This window comes from Canis aureus, chromosome 24 (assembly GCF_053574225.1).
Source record: "Canis aureus isolate CA01 chromosome 24, VMU_Caureus_v.1.0, whole genome shotgun sequence".
NCBI lineage: Eukaryota > Metazoa > Chordata > Mammalia > Carnivora > Canidae > Canis > Canis aureus.
In genome coordinates, this window is record NC_135634.1 from 31,345,666 (window position 1) to 31,372,866 (window position 27,201).

Here is a 27,201-nt window from a genome sequence, read left to right on the forward strand (position 1 = left end):
CTTCCAGCTTCCCACCCTGTCAGACCTTCCCCAGCCTCTGTCAGACAGGTCCCTTGGTGCCCTCCACACCCCTTGCCCCACCGCTTAAACCTCTCTTGGCAAAACTCCTTCCTCTTGGGTCCTGACACTCAGCCACCTCTGCAGAAAGAGGAACTAGCTGCCCTCTCTATTGCGTGGGTAACGAAACGACCTATTTGAGTGTTTATGTGCCCTTAAATTCGTATGTGGAAGCCCTGACCTCTGATGTGATAGCATTTGGAGGTGGGGCCTTTGGCAGATGATTTGGGTTACATGAGGTCCTGAGTGTGGAGCCTTATGATGGGATGAGTGGCTTTATAAGGAGAGGCACCAGAGATCTGGCTTCCTCTTCCTCTCTCCCTCTTGTGGCAGCCATCTGTAAGCCAGGAAGTGGCTTCACCAAAGCCCAGTGGCACTGCACCCCAGTCTCAGACTTCAGTCTCTAAAATTATGAGAAAGACACATCTGTTTAAGCCACTCGGTCTTTGGTATTTTTATGTAGCAACCCAAGCTGACTGAGACATCATGGTTTTAAGAAGAGGACAAGGGCAGTGACCCAGAGGAATGTCACGTGTTTCTCTAACTCGTCAGTTATGTGAGCATCCGGGACCCCCGTGTCTATGGTTTCCCATGGCTGCTGTAACAAAGGACTGCAGATTGGGACTGGATGCCTTCACATGACAGATCTACTTGCTCACAGTTCCAGAGGCTAGAAGTCTAAAATGAAGGTGTCAGCAGGGCCACGCTCCCTCTGAATCATCTGGGGAGATCTTTCTTTGCCACTTGCGAGCTCCGATGTTTGCCGGCAGTCCTTGGCGGGCAGCTGGAGCCCTGTGATGTCGGCCCCTGTCATCAACTGGCCTTCCCCCCTCCCGCATCTGTGTCTCTTGTCCTTTTTTTGCTAAAAGACAATAGTCATACTGGTTTAAGGTCTGATCTCATCTTAAGCACATCTGCCATGACCCTGTTCCCAAATAAGCCTGCCTTCTGAGGTCCTGGCAGTTATGATGTCAACATCTTTTTGGTGGGACACGGTTCAGCCAGTAACACATCCCCTCTGCCCTGACAGCTCCCTCTGCCCCCTGAGCCCAGGTGGGACCTGGTCAGTCGCTTTGGAGGGATGGAGGCATCAGCTGGCTTGACAGAAGGGCGGCACGTGAGGTTTGCTGATATTCCCCCACTTCTCGCCTCTGCTTGCAGTGCCTTTCAGCTTCGATCCCAATACAGCAGCCGGCTGGCTCTCTGTGTCTGATGACCTCACCAGTGTCACCAACCACGGCTACCGAGTGCAGGTGGAGAATCCAGAGCGCTTCTCCTCAGCGCCCTGCCTGCTGGGCTCCCGAGTCTTCTCTCAGGGCTCCCATACCTGGGAGGTGGACCTGGGGGGGCTGCCCAGCTGGCGGGTGGGCGTGGTGCGGCTGCGCCAGGACGCCGGTGCCGAGGGCCACTCGCACAGCTGCTACCACGACACCCGCTCAGGCTTCTGGTACGTGTGCCGCACGCAGGGGGTGGAGGGGGACCACTGCGTGACCTCGGACCCAGCCACATCGCCTCTGGTCCCGGCCATCCCTCGCCGCCTGCGCGTGGAGCTGGAGTGTGAAGAGGGAGAGCTGTCCTTCTATGACGCCGAGAGCCACTGCCACCTCTACACCTTCCACGCCCGCTTTGGGGAGGTGCGGCCCTACTTCTACCTGGGGGGTACACGGGGGGACGGGCCCCCCGAACCTTTGCGCATCTGCCCCCTGCGCATCACAGTCAAGGAGGAGCTAGATGGCTGAGGCCAGCCCGGGGCCTGCTGGACAGTGCCTGGGACTTGTGTCATGGTCCAGCTTTCTTTCTGTCCTTCCTCAAGTCATGTTACCTCAATAACCTCTGAACCATCTGCCTCTTTGCTAGGATCTTCCTGCTGACCACTCTTATCCTTTTCCTGTGGCTCCAGGAGAGCTGCCTCCTTCATTTCTGATCCCTTCTTCACTCGCACTTGAAAATCATCCAGGAGATACCTCACTCCCAGAGTCATGGCACCTTCAGGATGTGAATTTTCTAAATCCTAATTCCCAGATATCTAGGGATAAAGTTTGCTTCTAGAATGGCCTGTTTTAAAATGTAGGTTTTATTTTCTCTGAGATCAGGAGAGGCTGCAGTAGGAAAGAGTTTGTTATTTACAGTTCCCAGGAGGAGGGCACCGCCATGCCATGGGGAGCATCATGAAGAGCAGCTGCCTGGGGAAGCACAGAGGGCTCCTTAGGAGGCAGAGGGAATTGGGGAAGCACAGGTAGGAGACTGTAGAGACAGGGCCAGGTGAGGCAGGGCTGTGGGTAGACAGGTTAGGGGTCTGCTAGTTTGAATCATTTTGGTGAGCTCTGGAGCATAGGGGCTGCCCCTGGTTGTCAGAGATGGCCAGGACAGGATGATCTGCAGGAGCACCGTGGCTCAGCATGTGAGAGCCAGGTAAAGGAAGCCACTGGGGGTTTAGCTCTGGGTCAGTTGGTTTGCATATGGAAGGCATGGCATGCTCCCAGGGGAGTTTGCTTTCTCGGAAATTGGCTAGTCCTGGGAGGATCAGTTTCCTCGTGGTCACTGAGACCCCAGATGCCAGAGCATCAAAAATACAGAAAATAAGAACATTCTGGTTCATACAGAACTGTTGCTGTGACTTTGGGATAGGGCCCAGGCTCAACTTTCTGTTACTTAATACCAGTATTTTAAAACTACTCCACAGAGCCCTCTGGAGCCTGCTGGCAGAGGCAAAGCTTCCCATCAGGTCAGCTCTGATTTATCTATTTACATTTCTTGGACTATTTCACTTAGAAAACACAATTTTAAAAATCACAGTTTAGACCTGTTCTTTCTATGGACCTCAATTTCTTCATCTATTAGTGAGATAGGAGGACTGGAAAATTATGTCCTGTAGTTGCTGTGGAAGAAACAGCTCTGATTCATTCTTACAAAATAATGAGAAAGGAGAGGGATCCTTTTCACTCAGGAGGTAGGAACTGGGGGTGCCTGGAGGGAGGAGGATGGGAGGTGTACCTCACTTGGCCTTTGCTGGCCTCCACCTGCTTATTCTCATTCTATTGCCTTTTGTGTTTTCATCTGAATTTCTTCTGCCCCCACCCTGCCCTGCCTACATATGGACCTGCACCTCCATCTTTTCTTCCCCACACATGCCTGCAGAGAGTTCTTTATGGTCAGTTTGTCCTGTCCCAGGAAACAGCAGGGTGAAAGGAAATACTGTCCTGTAGGGGTGGTGGTGGTCTAATCCAGGGGGATGTTCCCGACCGAGGGCTCATATACATTCTCCTGCCTCTGCTCCAGGTTCACAGAAATGGACATTTTTTTTAAAAAAAAAAGCACAGTTCAGAACTATGAAGTGGTTATAAACGTGACATGTACAATTGGGAGGGGCCATGGAGAGGGACGCAGTCGGAGATGCCACTGGGTAAAGGGGACTGGATTGGAATATTGGCACATGGGCATCTGCAGGTCCTGTCTGAAGGCACCCAGGCACGTGGCAGCTCAAGGCACTTTGGTGGTCAACACATCTGACACCAGTGTGCGTTCTCTATTTATCTCGCTCACCAAATATAATCTCTATGATCATCTTGACCTGAAATTATTTTGTTAGTTACAATAAATTTTTAAAATGTTTTTTATTTCCAACTTAGGTTATTGGAAAGGGGTTTTTGAATAGGATAATTTGGATAGTCTAGGCCTCTTTTTTAAAAAATAAAAATGATATTTGAGCTAAAATCACTTTTCCTTTTGACCTTTTCCTTTCAGTGTTCTTGTGAGCATAAGCTCATCTATGTTGTAGCATGAATATGACATTATTCCCTTTTTATGATCAGATAATATGCTGTTGTGTGGATATTCTATACTTTATTTATCCGGTCTTCAGCGAGTGGATGTTTAGATTGTTTCTATTTTTTGCCATTATGAATAATGTGTGGATGTATATTTTGTGGGGACATATGTTTTTCCATTCTCTTGGGTATATTTCTGTGAGTGGATTTGGCGGATCATGCATGAACTCTCATTAACCTTTGGAGGAACTGCCCGACTATTTTTCAAAGGAGCTATGCCATTCTGTACTCTTCTCAGAGGCGCATGAGGGTTCCATTCACTCCATACCCTTGTCAGCACTTGTTGTCTGTCTTTTAACTTAGCCATCCTAATGGGGGTGAAGTGATACCTCATTATGGTTTTGATTTGCATTTCCCTGATGACTAGGATGTCGAGCAGCTTTTCATGTGCTTCTTCACCATTTTTATGTCTTTTTAGGAGAACTGTCTTTAGCTCCTTTGCCCATTTTTTGACTGGGTTACTTGTCTTGTATCATTGAGTTGTAAGAGTTCTTTATATGTTCTAAATACGAGTCCCTTACCAGATACGTGATCTACAAATTTTTTCTCCCATTCTGTGGGTTGTCTTTTCACTTTCTTGATGACGGCCTTTGAAACCAAAGTTTTTAACTTAGATGATGTCAAGTCTTATTTTTTCTCTCATTACTTGTGCATCCTAGGAATCTTCCTTTCGACACTGCCCTTAAGCCCAGGCATATAAAAGCCCAGGTATATAAATCAGTTTTTTGGATTTGGGTTCAGGCATGGGGCAGTTCACCTGTTGACAGGTGCACAAGTGTCCTCTTTTTTGGAACCCTCTCCTACCCTTGCCTTCTACTCTTTTCCATCCCAACATCAGTTTTCTCCTCATTACTACATCTAGGCTGAAGGCAGCCTCCCCTTTTCCAGCTTCTCCCACCTTCAGTCCATCCCATGTGTAGATGCCAGAAGCACTGTCCTTCATTGTCACACCTCACCGTGATGACCCCACTCCTAGCAGTCCTACATTTCTCCAGGGCAGAGTTTGGAGCTCGTCATTACCCAGCTCTCCTTCCGTTGTCCAGTTCCTGCTCCGCTACACAAAAACATGGGTCCTGCCAGCCCAGGCTTCTTAGGACATCTTCATCCTGCTGCCTGGCTTCATCCAGCTGGCTAATTTTTTGGTTTGGTCTGGTTTGGTTTGTTTTTTTGGGTTTTTTGTTTTTGTTTTTCAGCTGGCTGTTTTGATTGGAATGTCCTTAACACCTATTATACTGTCAATTCTGGTTATGTTGGTCCTGCCATGTACATGCTGTGTCTCCCCGGGCACTCTTTACTTTCCTGAGCTTGTGTCCTCATCTGTAAAAATGAGGATAATTCCCACCTCTTAAAGGTCTGATGTAGCATGCCTGTGAGCACTGTCCCACAGCGAGCACTTCATGACAGCAGCCACTGAAAGCATGCTTGAGAAACACCAAAAGGAGATAACTGAAGGTCTCCTCATTGATCTCCCTGGCTTCCTGTCACTCCCTTGTTGGCCACCAGTTATGTTTTGGCCACACTGAAGTTCACATCCACCCTCTCTTTCCTTGCTCCCTTCTGCTAGTGGAGGATGAAATTTCTCTCAGCAGAATTTGATTGGCTGTTTGTTGATGAAATAGTGAAAGGCTCTCACAACCCCTTTGGTTTGAAAAGTGGCAGTGCCAGGGGTCCTGGCACAGAGCAACTGTGCCATCCTGGCTTTTCCCAGCTTCTCTTGAGTGACATCTTGAGAGCCCTCCATGGCTGCTCCTGCCCACTCTGCCACCACCCTCTACCAGACTGCTCAGCCTTCCTGAGCCCCATTGGACTTGTGCATCTCTAGTGGCTGCTCTCTGTCATTCCCTCAGCCTGCAGGGCCTGTTGCCTTCCTTTATTTGCCTTTAGTTGTCCTGAGCTCAGTGCTACCTTCTGAGACCTGCCCAGAGCTTCTCTGACTGCCACCCCACGTTGGCGTAACCAAGATCATTGAGTGTGTACACTGGAGTTCAGGAAAGCTGTTCCGGAAAACTCTACACAATGGGCAGTATCTTTGGTAAGGAGGAAGTGGTCTGGCACCCACAAGACGGGTTCCTGGATCCAGGTGTACCAATCATATGATTTCTGAGCTTTCTGAACCTTTTGAACCATGGTGCTCGGTGCTCTCATCTAAAATGAGCAGTAGGGTTTCTACCTCAGACTGTCGAGATCAAATGAAGTCATTTTTTTGTTTGTTTGTTTCAAATGACACATGGTATATTCTAAACATAGTACAGCCCTAATACACATTGGCCAATTCTTCAGGAAGTGGGAGATTCTGAATGTTAACGTAATGATGGCACATTAATGAATCCCGAAGAAAATTGAAAAATAGAATTTGATCTTGGGCATGTTCAAATTTCTTGAATTGTTTTTTTTAGCAAGGATCTATATGAGTTGGGTTTTTTCTTTTTTTAGCAAGGATCTATATGTACAGGAGGATATAAGCATATGAAAAATTTCAACACCATGGGAAAATGGTTATCTCGTAGTGAGCAAGAAAAATAGGGTTTAGAGTTATACATACAGACATGCAACACACACACACAAAGACCAATAGGATCTTGTCTATAATTTGTGTGTATTATTTGAGTAGATAATCCATTTACATGGCTATAAATTTCAAAGGTACAAAAGGTACTTAGAACAGTCTCCCACTTATGCCCACATACTCAGCTCCCCTCCTGTGGACAATCCATATTATCATTAAAATAAGATATACTTCCAGAAAAACTTTATGCAGAGCACAAATCCTGTTCACAAGTATATTCTGGTTCCCCCAATGCACTGTCACTTAAGAGCATATGCTCCAGGGACGCCTGGGTGGCTCAGTGGTTGAGCATCTGCCTTTGGCTCAGGTTGTAATCCTGGAGTTCTGGGACTGAGTCCTGCATCAGACTCCCAGCAAAGAGCCAGCCTCTCCCTCTACTTATGTCTCTGCCTCTCTCTGTGTGTCTCTCATGAGCAAATAAATAAAATCTTAAAAAAAAAAAAAAAAGCATATACTCCAGGTCAGTATCCCTAAGCAACCCAACCAAGAGGAGAATTCTCAAAGGATATTATTAATTTCCTATCCTCAAGTGGGAGGTATGGCATGGATGTTTTTGTGCAATTAGTTTAGCTAGTGGATTTAGCTTTTCATTCTTTTCATTCACATATTTCACACTGGGTTTTAAAACAGGGAACACAGGCAGCCCGGGTGGCTCAGCGGTTTAGCACTGTCTTTGGCCCAGGGCATGATCCCGGAGACCCGGGATCGAGTCCCACATCGGGCTCTCTGCGTGGAGTCTACTTCTCCCTCTGCCTGTGTCTCTCATGAATGAATGAATAAAATCTTTAATAAATAAATAAAACAGGGAGCATTATTGAATTTAGTTGCTCCTGACATTAGAAGATAAGCCTGAGACCGCAACATAGATTTTTAAAATTTCAAGCCTCACAAAGTTCTCTAGAGACCTAAATAGCCTAGTGTTACAAGGTTGGGATGTGAGTTTGGACAACCTGGTTCAAAGCCTGACTCATCTACTGTGTGACCTTGGGACAGTTACTTGACTTCTCAGTGCCTTATCGTTATCCTGTGATTATAAAATAAATACCTTAAGGGCGCCCTTCTGGCTCAGTCAGGGGAGCATGCAACTCTTGATGCCAGGGCTGTGAGTTTGAGCCCTGCATTGGGTGTAGCAGTCACTTAAAAAAATAAAAAACTAAAACAAAAGATACCTTAGGACAAACGGAGATAAGCCACCTCATAAGGTGGTTACGGGACTACAGGAGCAAATGTCTAAAACACGTAGGTCTGGCATATACTGTTGTTTTACCTGGTTCTGCTACTAAATAACTGTGAGACTTTAGAGAAAGCCATTCAAGTTGTCTTCTATAAAAAGGGAAACTGGGACACTTGCATAATTGTTTCCAAGGCCTTTTCCGATTCTAAGGTCCTGTGATTCACAATCTGTGTCACTAGCAGAAGCCCAGTGTCCTGCACGTGGTAGGATCTGCTGCTGCAAGTGAAGTATTTAAGGACCTGGGTGTGGCACTAGGAGCTCTGCCTAAGTTTTGAGTCTGGAGAAAGAAGACTAGAGTCATAATGTTTGAAGTGTAATGAAGGTTATTCTAGAGAGGGGGCAGGTCTTGAAAAAATCGCTGCTAAAAATAATAATCAGTCATGCACAATAAAACTATTGTCCCGTTCCAGAGATGGCTCGTGTGCTTATATGTGCGCGATTAAAGACGATGTCAACAACAGATGCACATCCACTGTGTGATCTTAGTGACAGCAGAGCTGTTTGGGTCCGGCAAAAGAGGACCAGCTGAGGTGGCGACTGCAACATCTGCTTTCAGGGGCTCAGAAAATGCAGCCTGTCGCATTGGCCTGTGCCATCCTCTCCTTCCTCCGGCCAAGACTGGAGGACTGACTGGGCAAGAGGGGTTCAGGGATCACCGAAGCCTGAGGCCCCGGCACAGAGGGAGGCTTCCCCGGCTCTGGGCGCTCTTTGTCCTCGTTTGTGGGTGTCACTTGGGTGGGTTAGTTTTGTTAGGGAACAGACTGAGGAAGATGGAAGATTCTGGTTTCTATGGATACTGGGCTAGCTGGGATTTGCATAATGTATTTCAGAAAACAATCAGTCTGGGAACAATGCGGACCCAGCACGGAGATCTGAGGTGGAGGGCCTGGGAAGTCAAGCTACGCTCCGCCCTCCCTTGTCTGGGACCCAACCCCCCAGGCTGGGAGAGGAGCATCGTGGAGCCCTGGGGATCCGGGGGTTGGAGGTGGTGCAGGTGGTGCGCGCACCAGGCAAGGTCTGTGCAGTGGGTTCAACAAACGCCCCTGCTCTTTGGCTCACCCCCCCCCTTTTTTTTTAAGAAAAAGGCTTTAATTATTCATGAGACATACAGAAATAGGGAGAGGGAGAAGCAGGCTCCCTGCAGGGAGGCTAATGGGGAACTGATCCCAAGACCCCAGGATCAGGACCTGAACCAAAGGCAGAGGCTCAACCACTGAGCCATTAGGCTTCCCAGCTCCCTCCCTGCTTTGTCTCAGCTCTTGTCTGAAGGGGCCCTTCAAGCACTGTACCCAGGTGTGAAGCTCACCTGTTTACTTCCAGAACATTTCACACAGGCCCTCTCCCGGTAATCCTGACCACCAGGGAGGCACGCTGGGCAGTCCGCAGAGCATGTGACCAGTGAGTAGCAGAACCAGACCTCAACCCCAGGTCTGGTGCCATCCCCATGTTCCCAAATATCTGGGGTGTGCGGCAATAAATGTGGCATAACTGAGGCAGTTCGGTTTGTGAAAGGGGAGCCATGGGGTCAGGAGGAGTGGGCATTAGAAATACTGGAGGAGCAGGACGGCCAGGCAGCATTGGGGTGGGGGGAAGGCAGGGGGTCAGGCGGGTCAGGGGTGCTGGTCAGCAGTTTCTGGCTTGCTGAAGTGTCGTCCCAGAGGAGTTGAGGAGTGGGCCAGGGGAGCACCAGGTTCAGGGTGGTGCGGCACGACTCTGGGTGGAAGCACAGGGACGGCCATCGGGGCGCTCTGGCTCAGGATCTGGATGGGAGACCGGGAGTGGAGTCCAGAGTCAGGGCAGAGGCCTCTGGTGGAAGCTACTGGGGCCCGAGTTCTCACATGGAGAGGGTCTAGAATGAAAGGAGAGGGCAGGGGCAGCAGCCTAGGGAGCACTCACACCTTCCGAGGGGGGCCCGGGTTTCTCGGGTAGAGACCCAGAGGCAGGACCAGGGGAAGATGGTGTGACAGACGCAAAGAAACATGTGGAAGGTAGAAGGAAGCCAGCAAGTGTGGAAAGACCCTGAAACTCCTGTTACATGAAGACGTAAAGTGATTCTCCAACTCCACAGTTTAATCACCGCAGCTGGCAGAGCTTCTCCCAGCATCAGCAAAGACAGAAGAAAAGATGAAGACTCACATCATCAGCAACCCGTTGGCAGAGGTTGGGAGGAAGGCCCCCTAACTCCAAAGCCAGGGGAGTGGGGTTTTTAGCACCCACCCTGAGTGTCTCTTGAAACACCCACCCACGAGACCTCAGAAGCTACTTTGTCTCTCCATCTATCTCTCCCCCATCTGTACTGCGAGGACCAGACACTGTGAAGGTTCTGGTGTTAGACTTTGGAGTTCAAAGCAGGTGGTCCTGTTGGTGCTACAAAGTCATGCCTCTGAGTCCCTCTTGCTTTATTCTCAAATTTTTTTTTTTTCCTCCTTGCTTTATTCTCTTGCTGTTTGTGAAGCTGGTCTCAGCTGTGGGAATTGAAGGAGGAAGACCATGCTGCGGGGCCATGGGTGACAGCGCAGCAGTGACTGGGGAGCTTACTAAGATTTGTTGAGTAAATAAACGCATAAAGGAACAAATCAGTACCTAAGGGGAAAGTGAATTTGGGAAACAAAAGTTGAAGCTGTGAGATCCAGCCATTCCCCTCACCTGGAAATCATGACTTTCCCAGTTGCAGTTCAGGATCAGGACATTATTTTAACTGAGGGATCTTCCTTACATATTCTAGCCCTCTACAGTCCCCAAGCTGTTCTTTGCAGTTGCCAGAAGTATTGTGTCCTTCTGTCCTTCATCCTGCCATACACACTTAGTGACCACACAGCCCAGAAAAGGTGGAAAGCACAGGGGACTGGTGGCAGCATCGGCGGCCAGGGAGGTGTCCCTACAAGACAGGGCAGAGGGAGCCCTACGAGGGAGCACACAGGTCTATAGTTTAGTCGTCGCCGTGTTTTTGTGCATATTAGTCCATTTCTTCATAGTCTCAGGAGAGCTGTCAGCCCAGAACATCCCACCTGCACACACCAGAGCCACCCCACTTTGGTGCCTGCTGGAAGCTGGGAGGTGCTGGGAGCCGGGCCATCAGAATGGCCCTCGGTGGTGTACACGCTGTCGCCTGAGTGGACCTTGTGTGGGGCCCAGGAAATCCATGTGTCTAGTTAGATACCACCTTCCAGAGGATGAATTTATGGATTAAAAGCAACAGGGAGCATGAGAAAATACCACAGAACAAAGGAAGAGAATCAGCCTGACTCTGCGGGAGCACATACTCCTTTAAAAGGCCAGCTGCTACATCCAGAAGAATCTCTAGCATCCTCAACAAGGAGTCTTGTCTGTGTCAACGGGGGCAGAGGGAGTAAGAGGGGAGCAAGCTACCATGGAGAGGGACAGAGTGAGGGAGTGCAGAACTGCAGGAAAGCGGAGAAGCCAACTGCAGACCCGAAGCCAATAGAAGAGACAGCGAAGATCAGAGTTGTAACATGGGTATAACTGAGCAAAGAATGCAGAAGACGGACTTGGAAACGCTGCCAGAAGATAGAGGTGATGGACTTTGCTTTTTTCTTTTTTGAAAGAAGAAAAAGACAGGGAGGACAAAATAGATATCCAACTTAAGAATTACAGGGAAAAAATCCGAACAAATGATAAAATGACTGGCATAACTGGAGGTTGAAAGTGTGTATCACATTCTGGACAAACTCATGGCAAATACTTGATTTACAGGCTATAAAATCAACTCTCCTAATATCCATGACACCAAAGGAAAACAACAACAAACAGCGGGTTATGTACAAAGGAATTAAAATCAGCCTGTGTTACCAAAAGACAATGGGGGAATGTATATGGAATCTTGAGCAAATTCTGAATTGTCTGAGAATTTTATACCCACACACGTTACGTGAAAGTAAAAAAAAAAAAAAAGACATTTTCAAAAACATAAGGATTCAAAAAATATACCGTCCCTAAACCCTGTCTCGCTTGATTATATAATTGTGTTGAAGACGGATTAGGTTGCAAATGTCAAAAATTATTTCTGGAAGAGATGATATATAATGTTAAGTGCAATTTAACAACAATAATCTGATTACATAACTCCAGGTTATATTCACCAAATCCAGAAAATTTGGAGCTAAGAGAAGTAAAGTTTTTTAAAGACCCTTGCATGAGGAAAAGGGGTTGGAAAGAACACAATTAAAATAATATGTTTCAGGGCAGCCTGGGTGGCGCAGCGGTTTAGCGCCGCCTTCAGCCCAGGGCGTGATCCTGGAGACCCAGGATAGAGTCCCACGTCGGGCTCCCTGCATGGAGCCTGCTTCTCCCTCTGCCTGTGTCTCTGCCTCTCTCTCTCTCTCTCATAAATAAATAAAATCTTAAAAAAATAATATGTTTCAGGGGCACCTGGGTGACTCAGTTAGGTGTCTGCCTTCTGCTCGGGTCATGATCCCAGGGTCCTGGAATAGAGCCCAAGCATCAGCTCCCTACTCAGTGGGGAGTCTGCTTCTTCTGCTCCCCTCCACCCTGCTCATTCTCTCTCTCTCTCTCTCACTCTCTCTCTCGCTCATTTTCTCTCTCAAATAAATAAAATCGTTTAAAAAATAATGTTTCATTCTGCACTTTTATATCGAATTAAGTATATACTGGAAGGTTGCTGAAACACTAGGAGACTTTTAAAACAGCATATTTTCCTTCCAAAGCATGAACAAAGAGGAAAGAAAAAAAAGATAGTGCCCACAGCAAAAGTGAAAACAAAGGGAACAAGAAGCCATAAAATTCAATATAACAGTCGCTAAGTCAACACATACATTCCTATTAAGATTTGCAAATAAGGTTTTTAAAACTGCAATCAGCTGCTTATTAAAAATGCTTCTCAGATAAAAATTGAGAAATTGAACCACAGTAGCAAGGAGTCTGGTTTCTAACCACACATCCAAATAAGAAGAAAACAAGGCTGGCACCAATAATTGCACGCAGACATTCAGAGGAAAAGGACAAAGTGAGCTTTGAAAGGGTATTTCACAGCGACAGAAACACCGACAACTATGACAAGTAGTTGGGCGTACACTGCAAGTTTGCTGCTTGTAATAATTCCCTACAGACCCAAGAAAAATCAACTAAAAGCAGAACGACCAGGAGATGTGGTAAAGTGAATCCAAATGATGTTACCTTATAAAAACCAACACCTTTTCATGCCAGCACTACCCACCTTGGAAATATGATCGAAAAAAATCTTCCATTTCACGAAATCAACTAAAATATAAAAACGACCTCTTGAATTAAATTTTATTTTATTTATTTTTTTTGAATTAAATTTTAAAACAGAACTGGAAAGCTTTACTGAAGAAGCAATCATAAATAAAAATACCTGTGATTTGGTTCTGAAATTAGACAACGCGATTTTAATTTAATTTGGAATAACAAGATAGGTTAATCAAAATATTTGGGAGCAAAAGAAATCTTTAAAGTGATCATATCCCTAAGATTGCATCTCGAGGAGATATTCAGATATTGGCACAAAAAAATTATGTTGAAAGGCTCCTGTTTATCACAGCATTATTTAAAATAGGGAATAGTTGGAAATCAATATACAGAAGAAGGGGCATAGAAATAAGTTATACAAATGCTGGAATACCACGAAGCCACTAAAAAACAAAACAGCCAAGTAATGTACCCCCTCCCCCACTCTCACAATATTGGGACATGAGGAAATGCTACATAACAAAAGCCAAGGTAAAAAAAAAAAAAAAGGCAAACTAGAACCAATGCAATTCCAAATTTGTAAGTCTATCATATTTTTGACACAAATACCTGATATTGTGAACAATGGGTGTCTGTGGATGGTGTGTTTACATATGACTTTTGCTTTCTTCCTCCTCCTCCCTCATTCCTCTTCCTCCTTTCTTTTCTAAAAAGAGAAAGCATTACACTTAAAATCAGAAAAGGGGGACATTCAGAAAATAAAGAGTCGGTTAGAGGCGACAATCAGGTGGTGACTGGGGTCCCCGACGCAGGGTTTTTTATTTGCAGGACTGTGAGGCCAGGAGGAGGGCGCACCCCGAACAGACGAGAGAGAAGGGAGCACAAAGGCTGGACCCGATCCCCAGACAGAGGATGGATGACAACGTGGGGACAAACAGCAGCATCCGCAGCGACTCCTGGTGAATCCAGGATGGCTTTCCGCAGGATGCAGGGCCACCTGCTGAGAAAGAAGAGGCAGGAGGCGTCCAGGAAAAGAAGAAAAAAGGCAAAAGTGAAGTCAGACCCCCGCAAAGGGCTGCCCCGCGCCCACCCGCGACCGCGGAGCAGGGAGGTCCGGGTCTGCAGGGCGGGGCCGGCGCCGGGCGCAAACCACCACCCCGCGGACCCAGGGCCTCGTCGAGGCATCCGGGGCTTCGGAAACTTCCCAAGCAAGGACGCTGCTATTGGCTCCTGCTACTGGCATGATGTCATCATCAGCCAATCGCAAGTCAGCTGAGCCTCCGGGCCTGAGGAGTTCTTTAAGGAGTTAATTAACGCTTCCCTAACCCTAGGAGCGCGCAGAAGACAGCGGTGCCTCTTATTGGGCTGCTCTTTGCCAGCCTTGGGGAGTGAGGAAGTGGAGTTAGAGCTACACCGTTAGAGCAGTGGGGCCGGGGGCACCTGCGCGGCTCAGGGGTCGAGCGCCTGCCTTTGGCTCAGATCCTGATCCCTGGGTCCTGGGATCAATCTGCATGAGCCTGCTCCTCCCTCTGCCTCTGTCTCTGTCTCTTTGTGTCTCTCATGAATAAATAAATAAATAAATAAATAAATAAATAAATAAATAAAATCTTAAAAAAATAAATAAATAAAAGAACAGATAGTGCCAGGTTTTCCAGCTAAAGGTGCAGATGCAATATTTTAAAGTATAGAAGTACGTAGGTTTATTCAGAAAATTGTACAATGACCCCAAATTCCACCACCTCTTAGACATTTCGATGTAATCCTTTCCTGTACTTTTAAACTCAATAGTGTGGGATATTATAGAAATGAACTCACGCTACGTTTTCTTTGCGGCTTTTTAAATCCCCCTGCTGTGAGACTTTTGTTATTAAATAGTCTTCAAATGCACAGTATTTAATAACTGCAAAACTTTTCAACTAGGGGATCCCTGGGTGGCTCAGTGGTTTAGAGCCTGCCTTTCAGGGCATGATCTTGGAGAGCAGGGATCGAGTCCCACATCAGGCTCCCTGCATGGAACCTGTTTTCTCCCTCTGCCTGTGTCTCTGCCTCTCTCTCTCTCTCTCTCTCTCTCTCTCTCTCTGTGTGTGTGTGTGTGTGTGTGTCTCAGGAATAAATAAATAAAATCTTTAAAAAAAACTTTTCAACTAAATGGAAATCTCTAATTACACCAGTATATGGATCTATGCCATCATTTTTACTGGCTGCAAGGAATTGTATTGTATGGATATATCATAATTTATTTTTAAAGTGCCCAGGCCACTATTGAAAATGCTGCAGCTACAAGTATTATAGGACACTTGTCCAGTGAATTGCTTAAGGAGAAATTCCTAGAAGTGAAATTCCCGTGTCAAACATTAAAATACATGTTCTCAGACTGCTCTCCAGAAATGTAAATAGTCTATGAGACTGCAGTTCTTTATACCCTAAACAAACTTGGATGTTTCCAATCTCTTACATCTTTGATAATCTAGTACAAAATGATAGCTCATGAATCTTTTTTTATTCATTTTCTTCATTATTAGTGATGTTGATCGTGTTTTTCTTTTTTTATTTTTTTCATCATGTTTTCATGTATTCAGTGGCCTTTTATATTTCTTTTCTGAATTATCTGTCTTCTTTCCCTATTTTTTATATCAGGATGTTTGTCTTTTTCTAATCCATTTGCAAGATCTCTAATTTCATCTTGACAGTATTTTCTTGACTCTTTTTTCATAGGGACATAGTGGGTGTATTATTATTATGCTGTTTTGACAGGCTATTGTTTCAGTGTTCAGGTACTTTTGTAGTGCATCTGGCCAACTTTCCTATTTTTTTTCTGTGCTGTGGAAGAGTTTTGTGTAGTATGTTCCTGGAAAGTTTACAGAACCAGAGCCATTATTGGAGACAATTCCTTGACTACTTAAAAAATATCTTATAGAATACTTAGTCAATTCAGTTTAATTGATCTGTTCTTCATTAAATTTTTATTATTTTAGTTCAATTAAAGTTTTAAATAAAATTGTATTAAAATTTCTTTATCAAAAATTTAAAAATTAGTAGTATTCACTTGGGTATAAATGCAAAATTCAAAAGGAAGACAGTACAAGTTAGGTTTCCTCTTCTCTCAGTCCCAAACATCTACGTCTTCTTTCCATAGAGAAGCACTATTATCTGGTTTATTATGGGTCTTTCCAGAGATATACTAAAATAACAAAAACACATCTTTTTTTTTAAACCACAAAATCGTCACAGACTATAAATATCTTCATCTTTTTAAAAATATATTTTGAAGATTTTATCTTATATAACAAACACATAAGAGTTACCTCACTTTTTCAAGAGCCATTGTATGGAATTTATAATTTATTTACATCATTTTAAAAAATTAAGGTTATTTCTAATATTTTCTATTATAAATGATATGACAGTAACCATCTTTACACATAACTATCAAATCTTTAAGTTGCTTCCTTTTATTAAGCAAGGTTAGCCCATTTGTAACAATTGGCATAACAAGCTTAAATTTATACCCTGTTTTTTTTTAATTTATTTTTTATTGGTGTTCAATTTACTAACATACAGAATAACCCCCAGTGCCCGTCACCCATTCACTCCCACCCCCCGCCCTCCTCCCCTTCTACCACCCCTAGTTCGTTTTCCAGAGTTAGCAGTCTTTACGTTCTGTCTCCCTTTCTGATATTTCCCACACATTTCTTCCCCCTTCCCTTATATTCCCTTTCACTATTATTTATATTCCCCAAATGAATGAGAACATATAATGTTTGTCCTTCTCCGACTGGCTTACTTCACTCAGCATAATACCCTCCAGTTCCATCCACGTTGAAGCAAATGGTGGGTATTTGTCATTTCTAATAGCTGAGTAATATTCCATTGTATACATAAACCACATCTTCTTTATCCATTCATCTTTCGTTGGACACCAAGGCTCCTTCCACAGTTTGGCTATAGTGGCCATTGCTGCTAGAAACATCGGGGTGCAGGTGTCCCGGCGTTTCATTGCATTTGTATCTTTGGGGTAAATCCCCAACAGTGCAATTGCTGGGTCATAGGGCAGGTATATTTTTAACTGTTTGAGGAACCTCCACACAGTTTTCCACAGTGGCTGCACCAGTTCACATTCCCACCAACAGTGTAAGAGGGTTCCCTTTTCTCCGCATCCTCTCCAACATTTGTTGTTTCCTGCCTTGTTAATTTTCCCCATTCTCACTGGTGTGAGGTGGTATCTCATTGTGGTTTTGGTTTGTATTTCCCTGATGGCAAGTGATGCAGAGCATTTTCTCATGTGCATATTGGCCATGTCTATGTCTTCCTCTGTGAGATTTCTGTTCATGTCTTTTGCCCATTTCATGATTGGATTGTTTGTTTCTTTGCTGTTGAGTTTAATAAGTTCTTTATAGATCTTGGAAACTAGCCCTTTATCTGATATGTCATTTGCAAATATCTTCTCCCATTCTGTAGGTTGTCTTTGAGTTTTGTTGACTGTATCCTTTGCTGTGCAAAAGCTTCTTATCTTGATGAAGTCCCAATAGTTCATTTTTGCTTTTGTTTCTTTTGCCTTCGTGGATGTATCTTGCAAGAAGTTACTATGGCCGAGTTCAAAAAGGGTGTTGCCTGTGTTCTTCTCTAGGATTTTGATGGAATCTTGTCTCACATTTAGATCGTTCATCCATTTTGAGTTTATCTTTGTGTATGGTGCAAGAGAGTGGTCTAGTTTCATTCTTCTGCATGTGGATGTCCAATTTTCCCAGCACCGTTTATTGAAGAGACTGTCTTTCTTCCAATGGATATACCCTGTTTTTACTGCTTCTTCATTTTTATAATCTTTATTATTTTATATTTTATGATATTTAAAATTTTGTAATTTTTATATTTTACTATATATCTGTGTTTGTATGAATGTTTATGTTTCTTTTTCATTATTGGGAAGTTTTTTATTTTAGGTCTTGTGGTCATCTGACTATAAACATTACTTAAGCTGTTTTTATTCTTTGAAGTAAAAAAAATGAGGCCTGTATAATTTTTGCAGTTTGTAACTGTTGATGATTTCTTTGTAGTTTTATATATAACCATTTAAAAATATTCTGTGCTTTAGGTAGGGATTTTAAAAAGGTTTCATAAATTCTTTCATGCTCCTCTTTTGAAGGGAAGGATCTAATTCCCCTAAGTGTGTGCCAGACTCAGCAATTCAATTCTAAAATGATAAAATAAAGCAGAAATGATGTTGTGCAACCTTGGAAAATATAAAAGCACTGAAGCTTCCATCCTGGTTCCTCTCCCTCTCTTGGGTCACTTGCTTTGCTGTTTCTCCAGGACATTCATGGAAGTAGATCCTCCAGCCACAGCCAAACCTTCAGATGATCACAGCCCCAGCTGACGCCTTACCTGCAACCCCTCAAGAAACCTAGAGCCAGAACCACCCAGCTAAGCCACTCCTGGGTTACTGACTCTCAGAGACTGTGTCAGATAATAAATGTTTGTCATTTTAAGTTTTGAAGTAATATTTTTCACTAGATAACTAATGCACACTATTCATGCTTTCTGTTGAATTATATTTTATCTGACATAATATTGCTACTCTATTTTATTTTTGTGTCCATTTGTCCACTTTATACTGGTTCATCCTTTTAGTTTTAACTTTCTGTGTCATTTTTAAAAGATATATCTGCAATAAATTAATAAAATGAGACTTTTCAGATTTGTTTTTAATAGAAAAGTCTAAAATTTATTTTTACTGACACCCTGCTTTATGTGTTTTACATTTCTTTGTTTTATTTTCTCCCCATATTTTGCTGTATAAAGTGTATTTTTTTTTGCGTTTTTTTCCTCTAGAAATTTGCAAAGTACTTATGCTTCTTGTAGTTTTAGTAGCTGTCTTCAGTTTTCTTTTTTAAGATTTATTTTATTTACTTAAGTAATCTCTATACCCAATGTGCAGCTTGAACTCACAACCCCAAGATCAAGAGTCACACATGCCATTGACTGAGGCAGCCAGTTTCCCCCTATCTTTAGTTTACTGGAAAAGATAACTAACACTCCCCACTCCTTTTATGAAATTGACATTACAAATCAACACCTAAAAGGGATATTATAAGAAAGATAATTATAGAACAATTTCATTTATAAGTTTATTTCAGGAATTTATTTCATTCCTGGCTTTTAAAGTTTCAGAATCAATTATTTCATCCCATTAACAAGAGAAAAAAATGTATGATCATCTCAGAAGGGCAGAAAAATCATCTGATAAAATTCAACAGACATTTATTAGAAAATTCTTTGAAAACTGGGAACAGAAACAAAAAATTTTAATCTAATAATTGAGTATATGCAAAAACCTAGAGGAAACACATGCTTAATGATGAAATGTTAAAAGCCTTTTTCTTGAAGTTAGGAATAGGACAAAGATGACCACAATTACTACTTCTATTCAGCATCTTTTTGGAGGTTCTAGACAATGGGACAGGCAAGATAAAGAAATAAGAGGCATAAGGATTGAAAAGAAAAAAAATACAACTCAGTATCTATAGGTGGTACAATTATTTGTGTAGGTAAATCAAAATATTTTACACATAAATTATTAACAAATGAGTCTGGTAAGAAACTAAAATATGAAGTTAAGCAAAAGACATTTTCCTCTTTTTTTAAAGATTTTATTTGTTTATTCATGAAAGACACACAGAGAGAGGCAGAGACATAGGCAGAGGGAATAGCAGGCTCCATGCAGGGAGCCTGATGTGGAGCTTGATCCTAGGACTGTGGAATCACACCTTGAGCCAAAGGCAGATGCTCAACCACTGAGCCATCCAGGAATCCCACAAAAGACATTTTCAACAAAAGATATTTCAGTCATATTGAAAAATTAAATATTGAGGAATAAAAATAACAAAATATGTTGAAGATTGTACACAGAAAAGTATAAAACATTTGAAACTTGAAAAAATAAATAAATCCTTGTGATTTAAAAAAAGCATTTTAAGAAAATTGAAGATCTAAATAAATAGCAAATATACCATGTGCATGGATTGTAATATTTAATCAATATTAAGATGTCAATTCTCCCCCAATTGTTCGAAAGATGCAACACATTCCCAGTCAAAATCCCATATGATTTATAAAAATATATTAGGTAGATTGTAGAATCAAATGTAAAAAGCAAATAATGCTTTCAAATGTGAAGATAAAATAAGTAAATATGTTCATACTTCCATATCTGAAATTGTGCCACATGCTTCCTCTAATTTAAGAATTCCACTCTCCCTCTGGGTTCCCCTTTAAAAAAGTATTGATTCATATTCAGCTCTCATGTTAGCTGTTCTAAATAGTTGTCTCTATCAGGTGCTTTGGGAAACACAGGGTGAGAATCACTATTTCCTGAGTCAGAGGAAGCCTCCCAGAAGGGATGACAAGTGTACTGGGATTTAAAAAGATAAATAGGAGCTAGCCAGACGGAGAGACGGTGGGAAGTCACCCCACCCATGAGGAAGGTTGGTGTATTCAAAGGTGAGTAGCTGGAAATGGTGTGGCATCTTTGGGGGAACCAACTCTATTTTGTTACAGCTTGAAAGGAGTTCAATGTGTGTGTGTGTGTGTGTGTGTGTGGTGCAAGAGGGGAGAGTGTTGTGCATGGAAGGCCTTAGAGACACACAGAGAGGTTTGGACTTTTTCTTGTAGGTGCTGGGGAGCCACTGAAGGTTTTAAAGGAGGGTGAAGGTATGATCGGGAACAGATTTTTCCTTTTTCTTTTCCCCTAGCCCGTAGCCCAGTGAGGTTATTCTCTGTATGAGGACAGAATGACAATAATGGCTTGACTTCCACAGCCATGATGCTCATTACTTAAAGAATTATAGCCACTCATGGGCCTTGGAGTCATCCCAGGGGAGCTGAGGGCATCATTGGAGTCCTCAGTGTCTCAGCAGCCAGGATGATGTCATGCTTTCTGTGACTTGAGTCCTCCCCCCAGGGACAACATTCACTGTGCCCATTACTAGTAAGCCTCTCTCCAGGTGGAGAGTGCATGCCCACAGGCTGAAGAAGGCCCAAAATGGGGAGCTGAAATTCAGGCTGAGGTAAATGCCCAGAGGTGGCTCGTGATGTTTTATAAACATTAAACATGGTGTTGACAGTGGTTTCCGATCTGCTCATCTCTAGATGAGCTCTGTTAGGGAAATGGTGAAGTAAGACCTGTGGAAGACCTCTGAGTTGGGTCCTATTCCCTTTGGCCTGGTGGACTTTCCTGTGTACTTTTCTATAGCCTTCCTCATTATCCATGAAGGCACCTTAAATTATGACAGATTTTAACAGTTCATCAGGAGGGTAGTTGTTCAGAACTTGAACACATAACCCACAAAGTAGTACAAATTTGCTTCTGGTGCCTTAGAATGAAGCCATCTACTGTCTCTGTGCCCCAAATTTATCCTCGGCTTTCTTCTTCCTGGGACGTTTCTGGTATATCCTGGGCTTACATCCTGCCAGATTATCCTAATACCTGTACCTGTGTTTTGTTGAGAGGTACCACTTAGTCAAAGGAAAGAAGGGAGCAGACAGAGACAGTGAACTATCTTTTTCTTCTCTGTGAGCTCCTTTAGAGCCACAGTGAGGAGCCCCTGGGTGGCTCAGTTGGCTAAAGGACCGACTCTTGATTTCAGCTCAGGTCATGATCTCAGGGTCCTGGGATCCAGCCCAGTGTTGGGCTCTGTGATCAACATGGAGTCTGCTTGTCCCTCTCCGCCCCCCCCTCAAATAACCAAATAAAATCTTTTAAAAAAAGAGCCACAATGATAGCCAAAGGGCCTTAGATGTGACCTGGCTCAACCCTGTCATTTTACAGGCTGGAGGCTTGAATCCCCACATCCTTTCTCCCTCCCAGAGAACACTACAAAACCCTTGCATCAAGTGCTATGACCAAGTTCTTGTATGAGGATCGGGATTTCTGAGGCCAGTTCGTTTCTTGTCATTTGTTCATGGTTTATTCATGGATTCCTTAATCCCATAGTTTTTGAGACTCCTAGGCAGTGAGATCCACAGAGAATAACAAGTCCATCAGTCCTTGCCCTCAAGAAGCTCACAGTCTAATGGAAAGACAGGGCAGTAAAATACATTGTGAACTTTGGTGTCAACATTCTGTCTGAGGCCAGAGAGGAGTGGGGGGTGGGGGAGGCAGAGGGCGTCCTATAGAGGGGACAGGAAGGATAAGCAGGAGAGGGTGGCCCAGAGGAAGAAGGAGGTCACTCCCTACACTGTCTGGATTGTAGCTTACTTGAAGCCTTTTGGATTTATGGATTTTGTTTTCATAATATTAACCTAAACAAAACATTTGGTGTAGCACAGAGTCTTGGAGCCAGAAAACCTTGGCTCATTGCCGTCTGGCTTCTATACATAGCGATGTGACCTTGGTCAAGCTAGTTATCTCCTTGAGACTCAGTTACTTTATCTGTAATATGATAATAGCTATTCCTGCCATATAGGTTGATTCCGAAAATTAAATGAGATAATCTACGTCAAGAACCTAGCAGAAGGAATCCCTGGGTGGCTCAGCAGTTTAGCGCCTGCCTTCGGTCCAGGGCTGATCCTAGAGTCCCAGGATCAAGTCCCACCTCGGGCTCCCTGCATGGAGCCTGCTTCTCCCTCTGCCTGTGTCTCTGCCTCTCTCTCCCTTTGTGTCTCTCATGAATAAATAAATAAAATCTTAAAAAAAAAAAAAGAACCTAGCAGAGAAGCCAAGCCACATAGGAATCGGTATGTAGCAATGTTGCTGGTGTTGTTTCAGGCTGAGATTCCAAGGAAATAGAGCCAAACACTCTTTCATGTTAAGGTGAGGAGGTGAGACCCAGATGCAAGTTATATAAAGGGGACTGATACCTTGTTTTGCCACCCTCAGCTGACCACCTTCTTCTAACCTTTAAGAGAAGTTGAGAAACCAAAGGGTAGGACTGAGGTTAGAATGAGGATTTCTGATGGGCACTGAGTGGGGCACTTGGCAGGATGAGCACTGAGTGTTATGCTATATGTTGGCAAATTGAACTCCAATAAAAAAATTGATTATAAAAAAAAAAGAAGGAGGATTTCTTTGAGGAGCCTTGTTGGGATGCTGTGGGCTCCGCCCTCTCTCCCAATCCCTCCAGCTCCATGCTTCCACCATGGAGAATGAAGGACATGCCTTTCTCTTATCCCAAGACCAAGGACAGGAATTTCTTAGGGGACACCTGGAGCACTTCCTACTGGATGCCAGAGGTTACAGTGGGCTGGCATCTTGGTAATGCTTGAGAAGTCAGACTGTGAGGGTCCACGCTTGGTGGATAGCTCTGATGGCAGAGGAGAGAGGTTGCTGCATCAGGAATAGCCTGAGCCCACAGGCTTGTCAGAAAAAAGTGCATGTGAGAAGCTCCTGAGCACCTGATGTGGCCAGTGTGATGAGCTTCCTGGAGTTTGTCTCCGATTCCACCCAAAGGGGCCGCCTTGAGGGGAGAGGGCCCTAACACAGAGAAGCTGGTGTGTACCTCCTCTCCCCAGGAGCTGCTAGAGCAATCAGTTACAGAGGCACCCACCCAACTACCCACTATAAGGGAGCTGCAAGCAAGAAAGGCCAGAAATGGGGTGGGGGCTCTCTGAAGAGCCCTCCAGAGTGCTCCAAAGGAAGAAGTCAGCTCTGAACACCTGCAAGGCCCAGAGAAGACCAGTTCATCACCATGACTGAGACATCCTTCTCCCCCCATGCCCCACTCCCATTCTGGCAGGAGGGGAAGAAAGGAAGGCGGGGTGCTGAAGAGGAGCTGACCCCAGCCCCAAACACCCCCAGGATGGAGGGAGACAGAAGTGGTAACTTCTAACAAAATTGGAAATCTTTGTGAGACATACTAATTTTTTTTTTTAAAGTAGGTTCCACACCTAGCGTGGAGCCCAACGCAGGGCCTAAACTCACAACCCTGAGATCAAGACCTGAGCTGGGATCAAGAGTCAGATATTTAACTGACTGAGCCCCCCGGGTGCCCTGGGACATACTAATTGTTGAATTAAGGCTGCTTTAGGAACTGAGAAGAGAGTCTGCAGCAAAGCCACAAGATTGGCTGGTGTTTTCATCCAGGAGCATTAGTTGCCTGTTACAAGTTGTGTTTGTTCAACTGCGTTTTGATTTTACTATTATAGTTCACTGAATACACCACTCAGGAAAGCCAGTGCCCTACCCATGCTGTTCTCTTGACCTGAAATGCCCTCCCTACCCCTGCCCTCCACCCTGGTCCCTCATCCAAACAAGAGCGCATCACCTTCTCCTTTAGACAGTCTCTCTTGACCCTCCCTGTCCTTCCTTACCTTTGTGGAGAGAGAAGGGGCTCACCTGTCTGGATTGCAGGAGGACACACCCACCAGTGCCCCACCTTCGGTCAAGATACTGTTCTTTACAATAATTGTTTTTGCCATTCCCACACAGTGTTGTTGTTGTTTAATCAGATTTATTGAGGTATGATTTACCAACAATAAAATAAACTCATTTTAAGGTCAGTGGGTTTTGACAAATACATAAACCCACACCTGTCACTACCACAATCAAGGTATGGAATATTTCTGTCACCCAAAGTTCCCTTGTCCTTCCCCCAGATAATCCCCACCTCTGCCCTGCCCCAGGCAACCCCGATCTGCTTTCTATCCTCCAGATGAGATTTATCTTTCCTAGAGCTTCATAGAAATGAAATTGTACACGACAATTCAAGTTTAATCAAGAAAAATCTGTCTACATAAGAAAAAGCCAATTTCTTTCTAGAAAATAAGAAAGTCAGTGTAAAATATGAGTTGTTTCCAAGCCAATATTTATTCTCTTTGGAAAGTAAACACATCGAAATATAATCTTCCTGATTGTATTTTCTGATTAGCTCAAAATCCCTGTCCTCTTCCTCCATCCCTGCTCCTCCATTTTATGTTCCATTTTCCTTTGATGTCTTATTTATTTTGCTAGAATATAAAAATGTTATTGGCATTCTGCTTATGGGCATTTCTAATTTCCTTGGATTTGGATACAAATTGATTTTTCATGGGCTCATATATCTTCAAGATTACTTTGCTTGAATTTGGACTATTCATTGATCTAATATATTTTTGAAGACATTGAGCAGCATGAAGCAGATTCTAAACTACATGAATGAAATTCACCGTGGCTTTTTGTCATTGTGGCAAGACTGTATGTATTTTTTTCCTTTTCTGCCTTTTTTATAGTCTTCCAAGTCCCTTCCGTCCTTTAAACCTAAATTCCATAGGGGAGGTACTAGTTGCCTCCACACCCTCCCAGCTTCCATCTCTCTGTATTCCTGAGTGGGGCCAGGAGGGAATCTGCCAGGATGACCCCAGAAGTGATTCCATCTCCTCATTCCAGCACCTTCCATGTACAGACAGGCATGCAACAGGCAGAACTGGGTGCCTGACTGCTATCACCTCTGCCGGACTCTAGCCCTTCTGACAGCCTGTACTAGAGGTACACCTATTAGCTCCTTGCTGTGACACCCAGAAGGCATCTCTCTGAGGGGTTCAGCCCCTGGGAGTCTTATACTGGGGGAAGAAACAGCTTTAGTGCTAGGTCAAGATATGCAGAAAGCAAATATTCTCCTGTCCCCAGCTTTTTAAAAATTTTTTGCCTAATCCAGTGTAAGTGTTCTGCAGTTGGCAATTAGCTTTTTGTTCAGAGACAGTTTTGCAGTGAGCACAATGTTGCTATTTTATAACTGGTCGGCAACCTGGTGGGTACCCGTGTGGGATGTCTCAGCTCTCCACAATGCCACCCTCTGAGAACAGAACCCATGCAGATTCATACCATGCAACCCAGCCCCTGGCCCGTCCTTGACATCAGACACACACACCTGATTGAAACTGGGCCAAATGGATTCTTTGGCCTGGATATTTGAAATTGGGATTGAAAGAGGGGCTCAGTCTCTCGCCTTAAGAAACATGGGATGGCCAGTGCTTAGAAAGCAGAGTCTGTCATGGGGATGGAAGAAATAGCCTTGTAGACAGATGTGGACCAGAGTAAGCATGGGTGCTAGGGGCAAGAGGCACACCCACATACAGAGAGGGGAGGCACAGAGGGAGGGAGAAAGGGAGAGAAGAGGGAGGGAGGAAAGGAGAGAGACAGGGAGGGAGAGAAGAGGAGGGAGGGGGAGGGAGGGAAGAGGAGGGAGGGGGAGAGAGGGAGGGAGAGAGACAGAGAGGGAGAGAAGAGGAGGGAGGGGGAGGGAGGGAAGAGGAGGGAGGGGGAGAGAGGGAGGGAGAGAGACAGAGAGGGGGAGAAGAGGAGGGAGGGGGAGGGAGGAGAGAGGACAGGGAAGGTGAGAAGAGGAGGAAGGGGGAGGGAGGGAGGGAGAGAAGAAGAGGGAGGGGGTGGGAGGGAGGGAGAGAGGACAGGAAGGGAGAGAAGAGGAGGGAGGGGGAGGGAGGGAAGGAGGGAAAGAGATAGAGAGGGATGGGGAGGGAGGGAGGGAGGGGGGAAGGCTGCTCAGATGCTGCTGGCTTCCAGTTTCCAGTCCCAGCACAGCTGGCCCTTTGTGTTGGTTTCCATGTGAAATTCCTATAAACTTGAATGAACTTCCTGTTTATGCTTGAGGTGACTTGGAGGAGTTTCCTGTTAATCTGCAGCCCTAAGACTGGGGGGTGACGGTAGGGGGAAGATGCAGCCTGGCATCCGGGGACGCAAAGATTCACCCAGCACCTAGGTGGGCCCTCTGGGCTTGGAAAGCATCTGGATCCCCCGTCCTGGGACAGGGAGGAGTATTCCAGTGGAACATAGTGGAGCAGGGGCTGAAAGACCTGCTGAGGTTAGTGTCAGTGTTCTGGGCCTTGGACAATTTTCACCTCGAGGCTGAGGCTTCAGCAGGCTTGAGAGGCCACACGGAGGGATGTCCGACTGCCCTGGCTCCTGGGACCCGGTAAGGTGCATGGAGACATGAGCCAGGGTGCGGCTTCCCGCTTACAGCGGAAGGGGCGACAGGCCACTTATGCCTCTGCGCTCCCCGGAGCCCTTTCTCTGATGACACAGGAGCCAAGTCCGCTCTTGAAGTAGACTTACTGAGCGGTAGCACTTGACGCCGCACAGGGACCCACATGGAGAACTCAATGCAGAGCAGCAATTTTGAAACAGGGCGATCCTGGGACTGGGAAGGAGGACACGTGCGACACGCCAAGGGTGTCTGGGAGGCCTGATCCTTTGAGGCTTTTTCCAAGTCGATCTGCTGTGTCCTCTGGCTGGGCAGCGGGGGTGATGCCTGGTGCCGGGAGGCACACCTGGGGTGCTCCATCAGCTGATGAGGGAAAGCAGACCATCTCCACTGCCCTCCACATCCTGGGGAGAAACACAC

The 27,201-nt window shown here is 44.8% G+C and overlaps 1 protein-coding gene and 1 long non-coding RNA gene across 3 annotated transcripts in view; one reads left to right on the forward strand and one right to left on the reverse strand.

Moving 5' to 3' along the window:
* The window catches only part of TRIM35 (tripartite motif containing 35), a 30,326-nt gene extending 22,233 nt beyond the window's left edge, over window positions 1–8,093 (forward strand). Inside the window, exon 6 of the mRNA XM_077868756.1 lies at window positions 1,219–8,093. Coding sequence (XP_077724882.1) covers window positions 1,219–1,796 — 578 coding nt within the window. The 3' untranslated portion in view covers window positions 1,797–8,093. The remainder of the gene's footprint in view (window positions 1–1,218) is intronic.
* LOC144296000 (uncharacterized) overlaps window positions 1–14,086 on the reverse strand; it is a 29,560-nt gene extending 15,474 nt beyond the window's left edge. The window contains exons 1-2 of one of the 2 annotated variants that reach the window (XR_013363138.1): window positions 13,727–14,077; window positions 13,481–13,577 (exon numbers count right to left, since the gene is read on the reverse strand). This is a non-coding gene — a long non-coding RNA (uncharacterized LOC144296000). Of the gene's footprint in view, window positions 1–12,943; window positions 13,578–13,726 lie in introns of those variants that run through there. The other variant, XR_013363137.1, reaches the window with a different exon arrangement.
* Between the last annotated feature and the right edge of the window lie 13,115 nt (window positions 14,087–27,201).